The 14,959-nt window shown below is 52.5% G+C and overlaps 4 protein-coding genes across 4 annotated transcripts; 1 reads left to right on the plus strand and 3 right to left on the minus strand.

The window, feature by feature from the left end:
• Positions 1-663, minus strand: N7539_008889 (GNAT family N-acetyltransferase; the record flags this gene model as incomplete). Its single annotated transcript, XM_056938484.1, has 2 exons — positions 1-485; positions 621-663. 2 exons carry the CDS (start codon positions 661-663, stop codon positions 1-3), a joined length of 528 nt encoding a protein of 175 aa, XP_056785861.1.
• A 533-nt stretch (positions 664-1,196) lies between these two features.
• Positions 1,197-5,076, minus strand: N7539_008890 (putative vesicle-mediated transport protein (Imh1); the record flags this gene model as incomplete). The annotated part of the gene is made up of 5 exons (XM_056938485.1): positions 1,197-1,239; positions 1,301-1,505; positions 1,555-4,296; positions 4,369-4,840; positions 4,903-5,076. 5 exons carry the CDS (start codon positions 5,074-5,076, stop codon positions 1,197-1,199), a joined length of 3,636 nt encoding a protein of 1,211 aa, XP_056785862.1.
• Positions 5,077-8,154: 3,078 nt separating this feature from the next.
• nte1 (lysophospholipase) lies at positions 8,155-12,643 on the plus strand (the record flags this gene model as incomplete). The annotated part of the gene is made up of 2 exons (XM_056938486.1): positions 8,155-8,309; positions 8,395-12,643. 2 exons carry the CDS (start codon positions 8,155-8,157, stop codon positions 12,641-12,643), a joined length of 4,404 nt encoding a protein of 1,467 aa, XP_056785863.1.
• Positions 12,644-14,628: 1,985 nt separating this feature from the next.
• Positions 14,629-14,921, minus strand: N7539_008892 (RTA1 domain protein; the record flags this gene model as incomplete). The annotated part of the gene is made up of 2 exons (XM_056938487.1): positions 14,629-14,811; positions 14,904-14,921. The coding sequence occupies 2 exons, from the start codon at positions 14,919-14,921 to the stop codon at positions 14,629-14,631; spliced, it is 201 nt and encodes a 66-aa protein (XP_056785864.1).
• Between the last annotated feature and the right edge of the window lie 38 nt (positions 14,922-14,959).

Consider the following 14,959-nt stretch of genomic DNA (forward strand, 5'->3'; position numbering starts at 1 on the left):
TCACGCACCCTCAGCCAGCTTCTCCAGTGCCGGCCCATCGACCATCATTTTCAACCACTCGTCCATCGGCTTAGCCCCAACCTGCTTGTAGAATTCAATGCTCGGCGTATTCCACGTCAAGACGCTCCACTCCAACCGACGGCCATTGATCTCGAGGACCTGCTTGGCCAAGAATCGGAGCAGCTTGAGACCATAGCCGCTGCCGCGCGCCGCAGGCTGGACGTAGAGATCTTCCAGGTAGATACCCGGTGCGGAGCGCCAGGTGGAATAGTTGTAGAAGTAGAGGGCCATGCCGACGGGGACGGGGGAGGGGTTCTCGGTGGAGGGTGGGGGAATCACGAGCGCCGTGTAGACGGAGCCGCGCTTGGGCGGGTCATTGGGGAAGGAGAGGGTGGCGAGGAGGGATGCTTCGGTGGCCTCGACTTCGTGGAGGGCTTTTTCATAGTCGGCGAGTTCGCGGATGAATTGGAGGATGTACGGGACGTCTGTTAGGGGAGGAAGGGTCAATTGGAAGTCGGGCGGTCATCTATTATTGTACAGGGATTGGCCAACTTCAAGGAAAGGAATCCAAGAGGAAGAATCCAATGCGTTCGATAGACCATTCGCGTAGTAAAACATACCCTCGGGCGTCGCCAGACGAATAGTGGGTTGACTGGTGGCCATTATTGCAGATAGACGAACAGAACTGCTGTACAACGAAGTGGAAAGCCTGGGAAAGATTGTCTTGGAGGGTGTTGGAGAAATTTGGGGTATCAGCACGAACGGGACCGGGCTCCAGTTGCGGCTTATATACTTCCCCGCCGAGGCCGAGTATTCTCACGACTCGGCTGCCCCCGAGACGACATCCTCGACGCCGAGAGCAGAGACCCACTCGGGGACTCACGGCATTCTATCTCCGTAAGTAGGGCGTAGGGTGTCGGACATGCCCACCTTCGACAGTTTCTCTTCTATACATAGTGTGCTAGCTGACCTGGGGCAGTTGTGCTCCACCCGCGTGAGACCTTACAAATTGCCGACAAGCATGAGAATGACCCCACGCAGACAGAAGATGATAGAATGTGAAGGATATGACATGGATTGTGTATGAAGTAGTGGCTAAGATACAAGCAATTCAGGATTTCCATCTCCGGTAATCAGACATCTAGTGAGCTCACAAAGAGAAAGCATGAACATCAACGGTATGGTCGAATTCGCGATTAGCGGGACATGATGGCTGACATCCATTTTTGTTCATCGGTTCTGGACACAATCGCATTAATCTCTGAGGGTCGTAATCTTCCGCGCGAGGAGCTGTGCTTACCGGTCAAAATGCAGCAGCATCCCCAGAACAGGAATGAGCTGCTTCTGGTAGTTCTTGTCCTTTTGCTCCATGAACTGCAAAAGAACATTCTTCAAGTACATATAGTCAATGGAGCCAGCCCCAACCCCAGGACCAGCACTGGACGGAGTCTCGCTTCTCCGGCTCGAGGCACTGCGGTCTGGTGCTGGAGGGGGAGAGAACGCCGCTGGGCCGGCGAGAATTGGAATCGATGGATGAGCGAGACGATTGCCGACCCGACTCCATGCCACGCAGGCGAATGTCTTCGCCCAGGGTCTTGTGCGATCGACGCAATTTCTCCAGGCGATTGCTTGTCTCTTCTACAGAGCGACGAAGCTCGATCTTTTCCTTCTCCAGATCGCGCACTTGCCTTTCGCTCTCGTCAAGCTGTTCACGAAGAGAGGCCATCGCTTGACGCACCTCCTCAAGCTCCTGAGTGGATCGCTCCGACTGAGATTCAAGCTCATCCCGTCGGCGGCGCCAGTCCTTCTGGGACTGCTCAAGATTTTCTCGATCTTCTTCGGCCGTCCGCAATGCGCGTTCGGCTTCACGGACCTTGGCCTTCAAATCTTCCATCTCGCGAGCACGGCGGCGAGCCTGGGTACTGGCTTCATCTTCGGCACGATCGCGTTCCTCAATAGCGGCCTCCATGCGTTCCTTAAAATCACGAACCTTCGCTTCAGATCGAGTCTCAATATCATTGATCAATCGGCGCATGGTCTCACCCTCCCGGGTCCGCTCGTTGAGGAGGCGGTGGGCGTCCGCAAGTTCTTCCTCCAAGCTTTCGCATCGTTCTTTGACTTCCTTCATCTGCGTGGCCACTTCGGTGGTTTGATCGCGCATGCTACCTATGAGACTCTGCGCACTTGCATGCTGAGCAGTCTTGAGTTGAATCTCTTCTTTGAGTCCTCCGACTTCTTTAGTCAACCGCGAGATTTGCTCTTCCATCTCGCGAACCTTCACTCGTGTACTCTTCAAGCCTTCCTGTGCCTTACTAAGTTCACCGAGAGCATTCTCTCGCGAGGTAATGGCCTCTTGCTTCCGCGCTTCAAATGACCGTAAATCAGACTGAGCGACTGTCAGCGCCTCCTCGGCCTTCAGACGGCTGTCAGTCTCTTGCCGAATCTTCTTATTAAGAGTGCCGACTTCGGAGTCTCGCTCAGACACCGTCGTCTTGATGACCTTGAGCTCGGCCCGCAGTTCGTCGCAACTGGCCTCGAGATTTCTCAACTCGCCATTCTTGCTGGCGAGAATATCTTTCATGTTCTTGAGCTCAGATGATTCCGCTCGCAAGCTGCGCAGCTCGGGTTGAACCTTCTCCAATTTCTCACGCAGATCAGTAAGGTCCTTGAATCGCGTCGCAGCCAGTTGCTGGGCTGCCGAGAGGTCAGTTTCCAGCGAAGCTGAACGGGTTCTCAGGCGTTCAAATTCCCCTTTGAGGTCATCATGCAACTTCTGCGAATCGGCAGAATTCGAAGCGTTACTGGTCCGAACCTCTGCTAACTCCTTTTCGAGCTTTGTAATTGTTTCTTGCAGTGCAGATTTCTCTGTTGTGAGCTCCTTAATCTTGTCCTTAGACTCGACATGCTCTTGCCCGACATTGATAAGATCATCTCGGAGCGACTCAATCTCCTCTTTGAGATCCTCCTCACCCTTCAATTTGACACTCAAGCGATCGATCGCACTTTCTTTCTCGGATAGCTGCTGAGTGAGGGTCTCGATTTGTTTCGTCAGCTCATCAACCACCCCAGGGTCAGCCGCTGGAGTTGCCACTTCGACTACGGATGCCTCTTTTGTCTTGGGCTCCTCCTCGGCGGCCTTACCGCCCTTCTTCTTCTTCTTGTTCTTCTTCTTGCCGCCGGCACCCGAGCCTCCTACAACAGGAGCTGCAGCTTCCATTTCGACGGTTGCAGGGGTAGAGGTGGGGTTTAGAGGATTTTGGGGTGGAGCAAGGCTGTTACGAATTTCTTCGAAGCTGGCCTCCTTGCCAGCCACGACGTTGCTTTTCGCTTGCTCCCAGGCAGGGATACCTTTCAGACCACCATCCACAAAATCGACGACCTGTTGAAGCTTGGAAGAATCTTCGGTCTTTTGGTCTATCTCCTTCTTCAAGGCCAATACTTGCGATTCGGCTTCCTTGAGCTGTGATTTGAAGGTGTCAACGAGGCTCTGCACCACATCGAGTCTCTTGTCAGTGGCATCCTTAGCTTTCTTAGCCTCTTCCAATTGGGCCAGAAGGGTTGGGTCAAGCTCCGGCTTCTCGGCCTCGAGAGCTTCGGTCTGCAGTCGTTCAATTACCTCGGTCTTTCCCTGCAAGTCGGTCCTCAATTGATCAACCTCTTTTGTAGCCTCCTGCAGGGACGACTCGGTATCAGCGAGCTTGGCCTTGAGCTCGCCGACCTCCTTCTCTTTGGCGGATTTCAACGAATCAATTTCTGCGTCTAGCTTGTCTTTGCCTTCGCGCAATTCGACAAGCTCCCGCGTTGAAGTCTCCAAGCTCTGAACCATTCCTTCGGTAGACTCTCGCGCAACGAAGAGGTCTTTTTTGAGCTTATCCACTTCAGTCTTCAGGGTGTCAACCTCTTCTTGCTTCTCCTTCAATTCTCCTTCCAGTCGAGGGACTTCATTATCGAAAGAGAAGAATTCTTCGTTCGCCTCCCCCTCCTTGTTCGCGGCCTTCTGATCGGTTTCCTGGCTTGAGGTTTCTTTTTGGCTCTTCAGCCCAGTCAACTCATCGTGGGCTGCTTTTGTTTCCTTTTGAGCTTCCTCCAACTTGTTCTTATAGTCGTCGCGGTCGGTCGTCACTCGCTTAAGTTCATCAATGACCATGTCGCTTTTCAGAGACATTTGATTGAGGTACTCAGTGAGGGCTTTGGGCTCGGCGATAGAGGTCAACGGGGTATTCTCTCGTAGTGCAGCCTCGAACGGCTCGATGGAAAGGACTCGTGCGTGTGCAGAGCGATAAGCCTTGAGTAGCTCTATGTTATAATACGGTCAGCCTTGAAAATTTTTCGATGTCATGAAGAGGCATTGCCTGAGGTGGTATGTACCATTGTATCGACCCTCGAGCTTGTCTAATCTGCGAAGCTTCGCCTTGACCTCCACAGGAAGCTCAAGTTTGTCTTGAGCAGACGGAGTCTTCTCTCCCGCGGGTGCCAGATCTTTGCCAGAGCTCTCAGCAACAAGCAGCTTTGCTTTGCCCTTCTCTGCATCATCCTCACCGGGTTCTGTCTCTGTCGGCTTCGTAGCTTCTTCCGAGGGATCTTCGGGCGTCTCTAACCGAGGTGTCGCTGCGCGGCTTGAATCCTCATCTTCCCCGATCGCAAACTCTCCCTCAAATTCCTGGGGATCTGGCCCCCGGACAGGGGTTGCTGTGTTGCGGCGGGGTCGGGAAGGTCGACCCGGGGACGAATTGTTATTGAGAGGACGGCGAGTGGAACCAGAGCGCGAGAGGTTGTCCTGCGCTGTCTTTTGACGCGCCTGTTCCTCTGCGATTCGAGAGTCGATGGCGTCGCGGAGGCGCTGTCAAGGGAGCCGAGGTTAGTTAGGATCTCGCAAAGCTGGCGCAACGCAACGGTACAGACGACTGCCGTTGTGGACGAAGAGCTGGCTGGCGTGTTGAGCTGGGGAGGTACCTGAAACATCACCGCGGCAGGTCTTTCGACGACCGATACCACCAAATTGTAGCAAGCAAGTACAAAGAGCGCGACGTAGATACTTGAGAACAGGAGGTGGGAGGAGAGCGGAGACAACAGCATGGAGTGTCTCACGGCGGCAGGTACTCCCGCTCAGCTCGGAGATGTTGAGAGCCGACTGGGCCAGATCTCAGCTCACCATGTGGATGTGACTGCCAAGACTGGGCACAAGGTATGGCCCACATCAACCGAGATGTCCATTGTCCAATATGTATCCATCGCCTCAAATTCTCTTCATAGGAGTCAGTGCCCAGCTCCCATGTTGAGGGTCTCTTTGTCGTTTCAATTTGAGGTGAGCTATCGCTCGCACTTGCAATTGAGACCACTGAAACTCGTCTCGTGTGTCCACACACACTTCAAGATTATCCTAAATGGGATGCTGGGGCTGAACGTACACACTCTGTCCGTGGTCATGTACTGTTCACCTCTCTGACCGATTCGACGAATTCAATTTCAAAATGCGGATTCCTCCCTTTTTCTTGACCACGATTCTCTGGACACGGGAACCGCGTGGCTCAAGGGCATCAGTCCGCGCTCGCGTAGCTAAAAGACAAATGTGGAAATCCTCTTTGGTCAAACACCTCCATCTTCGTATACAGAATGGGGACTTTTTACGACTACAAACAACTACCTAGATAGACATGCTTTTCCAAGGTACTCATCCTGGCCCAGCGTGCCACGATAGCTACTTTCGAAGTACGTAGCGCATATAAGTCTTCTCGGTCCCAACATCCCGGCACCAACGATATTGGGCCCATCTCGACATCAGCAGCAGCTCGTTGAGGGCATCCGGACGTTTGGGATCTCGATTTTTGACAATGCACCGACAATGGTCCATTAGCGACCTGTCAATGCTGCCCCGACTGGATTGCGATGGTTCTTTAACCTCAAGAATTTGCAGATTGTGGTACGGTGGTAGAGGTACTGGGGAAATACAACCCTGCTCCCAGTCGATGATGCAATGAATAGAGCACCTAATGTAGATATATGGATTGATAGATATACCTAATACTGTGCTGTACATCAAGATAATGAATCATGTCTGGTTGGGGTTGATCGAGTTGTCAAACGTCACATCTTCGAATGTCTGTCAAAGGGAAGTCGATGATGGCACCGTATTTGGCATTTACAAGCCACGCGGACGTCTTTGCGATAAGATCGAAACAGTCAAGCGAGAGAAGGCACTCATGGAAGTTAATGATGGATAAAGGCTTGGAAAGTCTCACAAAGGGTCTCATGACGGGACGAGGTACGCGGCCGCGCATGCCTGTGGTACTAACGATACCTGTCAGTCTAGGTAGTTTGTGCATTTTCCACAACTCGAAGCGCGAATCCCTACCCCTGACTTGTTTGGAGGGATCTATCAAGTGAGGTCTTATACCTGTATTGATCAAGCATCGACCTGACTTGGTGGTCTTCCAGTGACAGGAGTACTCACAGGCAGAAGCTCAGGGATAATCTCTTTGTCCTCGTCCAATCGACCCAAGGTCAGTCACCAGACTTGGCCTGTTTGAGGCCTCCAAATCCGTCTGACACTAACCGTGCGGCTTTCTCTGATGTTACAGAACGCCGGCAGGGCAGGAGAGGTGTGGCAGGACACTGAAGCATGTGGATTAATACGTTCACGAGTATAATTCTCGCGCAAACGGGCATTACTCAATTGGGTACTCATTTCAGGTATCATTTGATAAAGGTATGTTGTCTCATCAACTGGAAGAGTTCTTCCAATCGAGGGCTTTTAGGGCTTTTAGGAACCTTACTGCATTCCATGGATATGACTCAGGTCAAGTGTTTGAGGGGGCGGCGTCAGGAACCCGAGTGGAATATTCTATGAAACGTCAATCTCACTTTAATACTTTCAACTGAAGCCTTCAGGTAAAGACCGCTTTTATCGCGTGAAGTATGGATGGATACCTTCGAAGATAGAATTCAATGTTCCCATCCGGGTACATATGCGAAGGAGCAGCTTCTATTGGTTCGTAGGTCTCAGGGTATTGCATCAAACTATATGCGCATGCAATATGAGTAAGATACAACCAATCGATTACACAAGTGCACAATTGCATGTTATTAGTAGCGGGTGGGACACTTGTCGGAGATCATCCCGTTGCAGATGCACTGAGAGGGTGGATCCTCCCTGACCCTGTTGATGGAGGTCGTCGACGGCAAGAAGTCCCAAGTCAATGAGATCTGCAAGTCTCGGGAAAGCCTCGTGACAATCGAACCACATAAGTACATAATGATATATGTAGTGGGAGTACTACTACTACAGTAGTGGGTGGCTCATCTCGTCTTAAGCTCATGCTACTGACATGGCAAGTCTGCCGATCTCTCATCTCTCGAGTGGAAAAGCAAAATCCTCGTGATCTACCACGCTACAGAGTGGCCCGAATGCCAAGACCGCTGCCAAACCATGAAACCGCACAGCTGGCCCGTGATCTGGAAACCGAACCACCGCCTGGACCTCGGCCACATGCCATCATCCGGTTTTCCTAATGCTCACTCGAAAAAGCTCCGTCCTCTTCCCCCTACCTCTGTCCAACTTGTCCAGTGTTGTCCTCGACAGTCACACGTCTTCCGCTCTCGCCACTTTGAACTGTTTCCTCTCTGGCCTTCCCCCCCCCTTTCCTCCATTGACTACGGCGCGGGGACTGGCACGTTCTTCGCTCGACCCTGATCTGGCGTCCGCTCGGTGGGCTGCGTGCTGCCCCGGTTTAAAGTTAGGACTGACGTCGGCCATGTGCAAACAAAAAGTAGGAAGCGGAGCCTGGGTCCCAGCTTAACCACATTGAGCGTATCCAACGGCCCTCTTCCCAGCGCCAATTTGCAGCCCCAAACCCATGGCCCTGCACGGCCTAGCCCCGTTCTGCAGCCGGTCCCTGGCCCTCGCGTTAATACCGGCCGCGGCTGCAGCTGCCTCAATGGACTCAAGCCATTCCGCTGCTTTTGTTGCCCTCGCTCCTTCGGATTCCAACGTTTCCTCTACTTTGTTCAGTCCTCCCCTCGCGGCTGCTGCATCGGTCACGGTCACGGCCACGGTCACGCCCACGCCCACCACCGTTACTTCTGCTCTGAGTACCGCCCTATCCGCTGTGGTGTCCACCCATCCCCCCCCCGTTCATCCCCCCTCTACCCTCAACAATGGCGGGGTGGATCACTTGGTTGTTCAACTTCATCTTCCAGGTGATTCCACGCGGTTTATACTGGCTGATCACCTTTACCACCATTGTATTGCCCACATGGCTCTTCACGCTCTTCTCCATGAGCTTGACCTTCACCATGAATTTCACTACCCTGTAAGTTGATCCGGACTGACCGACAGCACTGATGCGCGTGTTGCTACAATTCATGACAAAGCTAATGCCCTGTTCCACAAACCAGCATGTTGATCCTTCTCGCGCTGGTGTCGACGGTGAGCTGGTTCATTCGATACCGGTTTCTGAATATGTACAGCCGTCTTCCCCCGGAGCCCCCACGGAAGGAAGCGCAGATCGACCTTTTCCCAGATGTGCAAGAAGGGGACTCTAAGCCCGGTCTCGCCAACTATCTTGACGAATTCCTGAGTGCAATCAAAGTCTTCGGATACCTCGAGCGCCCGGTCTTCCACGAATTGACGCGGACAATGCAGACCCGCAAGTTGATCGCCGGGGAGACGTTGATGCTGGAAGAGGAGAAAGGATTCTGCTTGGTGGTCGACGGCTTGGTGCAGATCTTTGTCAAATCCACGCGTCAGAGCCAGAACAAAATGGGGGTATCTGAGGAGAGCCTGCAGCTGGATGAGGATGTGTTATCGGAAGAGGAGGATGACCATCTTCACGGCCGGCAGGGGTACCAGCTGCTGACCGAGGTGAAGAATGGCGCGGCAATGTCATCGTTGTTCTCAATCCTATCTCTGTTCACCGAAGACATCCAATTACATGACTCGCGAACTTCCACGTCGAGCCACTCAGATTCGAGCCATTTCCGTGCCGATTCAATGCCTGTCAGCCCACGGGTCGGCATGATTGGCAGCCCCCATTCAGTCATGAGAGACCCGAGTGAGCCCGCCACGCCGATCCATGGCCCCAACGACGGACTGCCGGCCGTGCCTCCACTTCATCTGGGCGAAAGTCATGGTATCCGTAGCCACACCCCGCAGTCTAAAGACAGCAGGCCAGCGGGAAAGCGACGCAAGTCAGTTCATCCGGACATCGTCGCCCGCGCGACGGTCGACACCACCATCGCGATTATCCCCGCTAGTGCCTTCCGCCGCTTGACAAGGGTCTACCCTAGGGCAACTGCGCATATTGTCCAAGTCATTTTGACCCGTCTTCAGCGAGTGACCTTTGCCACTGCGCATTCATACCTGGGCCTGACCTCTGATGTGCTGGGAATCGAGCGTCAAGTGGCCAGGTTCACCACCTGGGACCTCCCAAATGATCTTCGTGGTAGCGCCTTGAATCGCTTGAAGGAGAAGTTCACACGAGAGCGAGACCGCTTGGGACCGGAGGAGGTTTGCAAGGGGATTGCGCTGCACAATCCATCGATGGGCAGAAGACGCCGCTCCAGTAGCTCTCTTCGGAAGGACGCCGTCTTGCAAGCTCGTGTGGGAGGCAGTGGCCGTCCCACGGCGCTTACACCGAGCAGACGACTTCCGTCCTTTGCGGACCGCGATGTGACGGGTGTTAGCCCTGGAGATCTGCTCTCGACAATCCAGCTCTCTCGTTTCGGCCCGCGCGGTGACCATATGAACCAGCAACTTCACAGTCCTCTCTCGGAGCGGGAGCGCCCTCTGTTCCAGGCCGCCGGCAAGGAAGGTCGTCCGACTACCTTCCACCGTCAAGACTCCATCGACGAAGACGCCATATTCCGTGACTCGATCTTGGATTGTATGATGAAGGGCATTGGTCTGACCGAGAGCACAGGCGACGTCCTGCGCAAAAGCAACCACAACTCTGGCGATGCCTCTCCTCGCTTGCTGTCATACGATTCGCGGCGTCAGAAAGCAGTCTTCTCGAACGCATTCGGATTCATAGATCCATACGAGGGATCCGGCGACGGTGAAACCGAGTCTATGATGTCTATGTCAGTGACTAGTGCCGGGGGAACGTCGCCTGTAGTGAATTTACGTGAAGACCTCCGCCATGACATTGAGGTTGTGTATTTCCCACAAGGCTCGGTCCTGGTAGAGCAGGGCGAGCGTCACCCAGGCCTGTACTATGTCATCGACGGATTCTTGGATGTTGGTGTTCCAGTGAATGAGCGCGGTGAGGATCTTGTGGGAACTTCTCGCCCAACCGAGGGATCAATCGCTCATGTGCAGGAAGACCTTTTCCCCAATTTGAAGCGGACGACCACGGCATCTTCGCGCATGTCTGCATCAAACCTCTCTGGCGACCCTCGGCGAAAGGCTAAGTCCCGCAAGTCCTTGTATCTGATCAAACCGGGCGGCATGCAAGGCTACGTCGGTGGTCTCGCCTCTTATCGCTCATACACCGATGTCGTCGCCAAGACTGACGTCTACGTGGGATTCCTTCCTCGGGCGTCTCTCGAGAGAATTGTCGACAGGTACCCGATCGCCTTGCTTACTCTAGGTAAAAGGCTCACAAGCCTTCTGCCACGTCTGCTCCTTCATATCGATTTCGCGCTAGAGTGGGTACAGGTAAATGCGGGTCAGGTCATATACCATCAGGGTGATGAGAGTGACGCGATCTATCTTGTTCTCAATGGTCGTCTGAGGTCCGTTCTGGAAGGTCCGAAGGGCAAGATGACGGTCATTGGCGAATACGGGCAAGGTGAGAGTGTCGGAGAACTTGAGGTGATGACTGAGTCTACCCGGCCAGCAACGCTTCACGCTATTCGGGCCACCGAGCTGGCAAAGTTCCCTCGTTCCTTGTTCAACAGTCTTGCTCAAGAACATCCTGGGATCACGATCCAAGTTTCAAAGTTGATCGCACAGCGCATGCGTGATTTGGTTGAGCATCCTTTATCCGAAAAGGGCGTTGAAAAGGCTCAGAATAACGGCGTGCAGACGGCAACGTCAACGGTCAATTTGCGCACGGTTGCGATCTTGCCGGTCACTGCTGGAGTCCCGGTCGTTGAATTTGGTCACAGATTGCTGCATGCTCTGCAGCAAGTTGGGGTTCCTCGAGGCGTCACGTCTCTCAACCAAGCCGCCATCTTGAATCACCTGGGTCGTCACGCATTCAGTAAGATGGGAAAGCTCAAGCTCTCTCAATATCTCGCTGATCTTGAGGAGAAGTATGGGCTTGTCTTATATGTGGCGGATACCAACGTGAACTCTCCGTGGACCCAGACATGTATCTCGCAGGCAGACACCATCCTCTTGGTCGGGCTTGCCGAGTCGTCGCCCGCGATTGGCGAGTATGAGCGTTTCCTGTTGGGTATGAAGACAACCGCTCGAAAGGAACTTGTTCTGTTGCATTCTGAGCGTTATTGCGCGGCAGGCCTGACCCGGCAGTGGTTGAAGAATCGAGTCTGGATCAACGGAGGTCACCACCATATTCAAATGGAATTCCGCGTTACCGCCGAGCCGTCACACCCACAAGCCAAGAAATTCGGTACTGTTCTGAAACAGCGCGTCCAGATTCTCCAGGCCGAGATTCAGAAGTATACTTCGCGAAGAATCCAACAAACACCGGTTTATTCACCCCAGACTCCCTTCAAGGGTGATTTCCATCGGCTGGCTCGGCGACTCTGCGGCAAGGCGGTTGGTCTTGTGTTGGGCGGTGGTGGTGCCCGTGGAATTGCCCATGTGGGTGTGATCAAGGCCCTTGAGGAGGCGGGCATCCCCGTCGACATCGTTGGGGGAACTTCCATTGGTTCGTTTATTGGCGCTTTGTACGCCAGGGATGCAGATGTTGTGCCGATGTACGGCCGTGCCAAGAAATTTTCTGGCCGTATGGGCAGCATGTGGCGATTTGCGCTGGATTTGACCTATCCCACCGTGTCCTACACGACTGGCCATGAATTCAACCGAGGAATCTTCAAGACATTCGGTGACAGTCAAATTGAGGATTTTTGGCTTGAATTCTATTGCAACACCACCAACATCAGTCGCTCCCGGGCCGAATACCATTCATCTGGCTATGTCTGGCGCTATGTTCGTGCCTCCATGTCTCTGGCTGGTCTTATCCCCCCAATCTGCGACGAAGGCAGCATGCTGCTCGATGGTGGATACATTGACAATCTTACTGTGGCATATATGAAGGGACTGGGCGCGGATGTGATCTTTGCAGTGGATGTGGGTTCCATTGATGACAACACTCCACAGGGCTATGGCGACTCACTTTCCGGCTTCTGGTCCATGTTGAATCGGTGGAACCCACTATCTACGATTCCTAACCCGCCCACTCTCTCGGAGATTCAAGCTCGTCTTGCGTACGTGTCCTCGATCGACAACCTCGAACGAGCCAAAGCCACCGCTGGATGTCTCTACATGCGTCCTCCCATTGAGTCATACGGAACCTTGGAATTCGGCAAATTCGATGAGATTTATCAAGTCGGGTACAAGTACGGCAAGGAGTATCTCGATCGGCTGAAGAACGAAGGGTCGCTTCCTATTCCCGAGGAGACGGAGGAGAAGCGAAAGCTGCAACGCACCATGGCTCCTCGACGTGCCAGTATCTGATTTGGGTGCTTTAACCTAGATGAAGTACTGCACGACCAGCCATTTTTGACATTCCGGCTAAAATACCATTTGTATTTGCATCTTGCAATTTGGCGTTTATGCATCTGCACTTATATATGAGCGCGCTTTTCTAGCTATTTTATTCATTTGATTGCGGTCGCCCGGGTGTGATATTTCATTTGCTTCTTCTACGTATCATATACCATAGAATAGAATTTCATGCATCCATTCGTCATGATGAGAATCTTCCTCTCTATGGCGTCCTGTACTTTTTCAACCTGAGTTGGTAGCTATTGCATAATACTAGGTAATTTACTTCTGACAGCCAGTGCTATGCAGGTGGACTAAGATGGCACTCAATGCTGTGAGAATGAAGCTGCTCCCGTCTGTAATGCGATCATCACGAAGTTATCCCGAAGTCATCGCGAACTCGGTACGTCACTATACGGGGAGCCGAAATCTGCGTTCTTGAACTTGCTATTTTCATCGCACTGGGACTTTTGTAATTTTGTTCACTAGTTTTGATCACCACACTCTGAAATAAGTAAGGCAAATGGACAATCAAACTAACGATGACCCGAATCACCTCTAGAATAGTATTGGTCTCCCCGCCAGCGCCGTACTCTCGGCTCGCGCACCAGACAAAAGGCCCGATTGTATGAGATGCAGCAAGCCCAGCACCGGACTCGTTACCAGTGAGATTAGATAGCGAGGAGAGATTTTGTCCAAGCTATAGACTGCGGTGAGACGGCAGTATCACATGCCATACTAGCAATAGTCCAGACAATGCGACACTGGTTTCACTAGGACGAAGCCAATAGTTGATGAAAGCATTATTCGCTCCATTCGAAAAGTCGTGGGCCCTCTAAGGTTATATCAGGTTGGAGGCCTCAAGTCCGGAGGGTCTTGAGTTTCCCGGCCCGGGGATGTTATTCATCTTCCGGTTTTCGCTCAGTATCCGGCGTGAAGAAGATATGTTTTTTTTTTCACATGAAAGGCGACATATTCCACAGGCGTAACCACTCATCTGCTCATTGTGAGGTTAATTCTTCCAAGATCCATCAAATGCCCTTCTTCTAAGGAAGACATCGTGTTGGTCACCGAGGCTCTTCGTCAGATCAATCCAGAACTCAGCGAGACCGTACTGAAGACACAATCACTTTTACTTCTCCTGACAACGAAGATGCCCTTTCCCCCAGCTCTTCCGGACATGGCCTAATTCAGCAGATTCTGTTATCTCTACCTATCGAGTGATAGCCGATTCATGACCACTGTCGTTGTTCTCTTACTCTGAGGACCGATTTCTGCATCGACTGGAAGGTACCTGCTCCTCTCAATTCCTCGACTGGTTCTGTGGATCTGCAGTCTACATATCACTTCGAGTGTCTCCCCGACCAGGTATGTCGTGGTACGGGAGACACAAGCGGTGGTGGATCTTCATTTGAAGAGTGCCCGACCATTTCCGCAAATGGGTGCCCTGAGCATTCTTTCAATGGAGAAGACCAATTCAAGCTTTGCATCTATGGTAATGACAGATGCACCGGCTCAGATATCACAGGTGTCAACGACGGTTTTAGAATTTGCCTGGTAATTCAGAGTCCAGGTGGCTATAAAGTGATTAGAAGAGACACCGTCTGCTAGGTGCGACAAGTGAAAGGAGGCGCTAGCTATCGAGCAGAGGATGTTCAGGTTGAGCTATTGACCAGCTAAATGACGATTCTCTCTTGTATTCGACAGATAATACCAAATCTCGTATATCGTGCTTAGCGCATCGCTGATCTCGCATTCCCAGGATTGAACGCCGACGGGGAGATCCCCTCGGTCTGCATCACCTGGAAAGAGAACGGTGCTGCTAGATGGAAATGATGCGTAAATGTGTGCGTGCCCGCAATTCCGGGCAGGAGTCTTAGCAGGCGACAGTCAAGGAACCATTTCTCCTGTTGAAAAGCACATTCTGGATTCCGAGGGGCAACCAAACACCGAGCCTATGTCCTCCCATGAACCGTATTGAACTCGGTGTCAACTTCGCCAGTCCGCAATTTCGGAGGAGATCCTAACCACAAGCCTGGATGGCCAATATTTAGGCAGATGCAAGCAATCGCAATCATGGCGCCCTCAAATATCATGAAGACTGTTTCTTTGCTTGCCAATTTTCCCTGGAACCCGTCCTCGAGTTCGGCCGTTTGTTATAGAGAGCGTATCAGAATCGCAAAGGTCGATATTGCGAGCCCCCGGACACGCCAGTCTTGTTAGCTCTGACCCACGATGCGAAAATCATAGGTGTTGAATAAATATATATATCAGAAGGTATTTCCG

Source organism: Penicillium diatomitis, assembly GCF_028827545.1.
Source record: "Penicillium diatomitis strain IBT 30728 chromosome Unknown utg000015l_segment0_segment0, whole genome shotgun sequence".
Taxonomy (NCBI): Eukaryota; Fungi; Ascomycota; class Eurotiomycetes; order Eurotiales; family Aspergillaceae; genus Penicillium; species Penicillium diatomitis.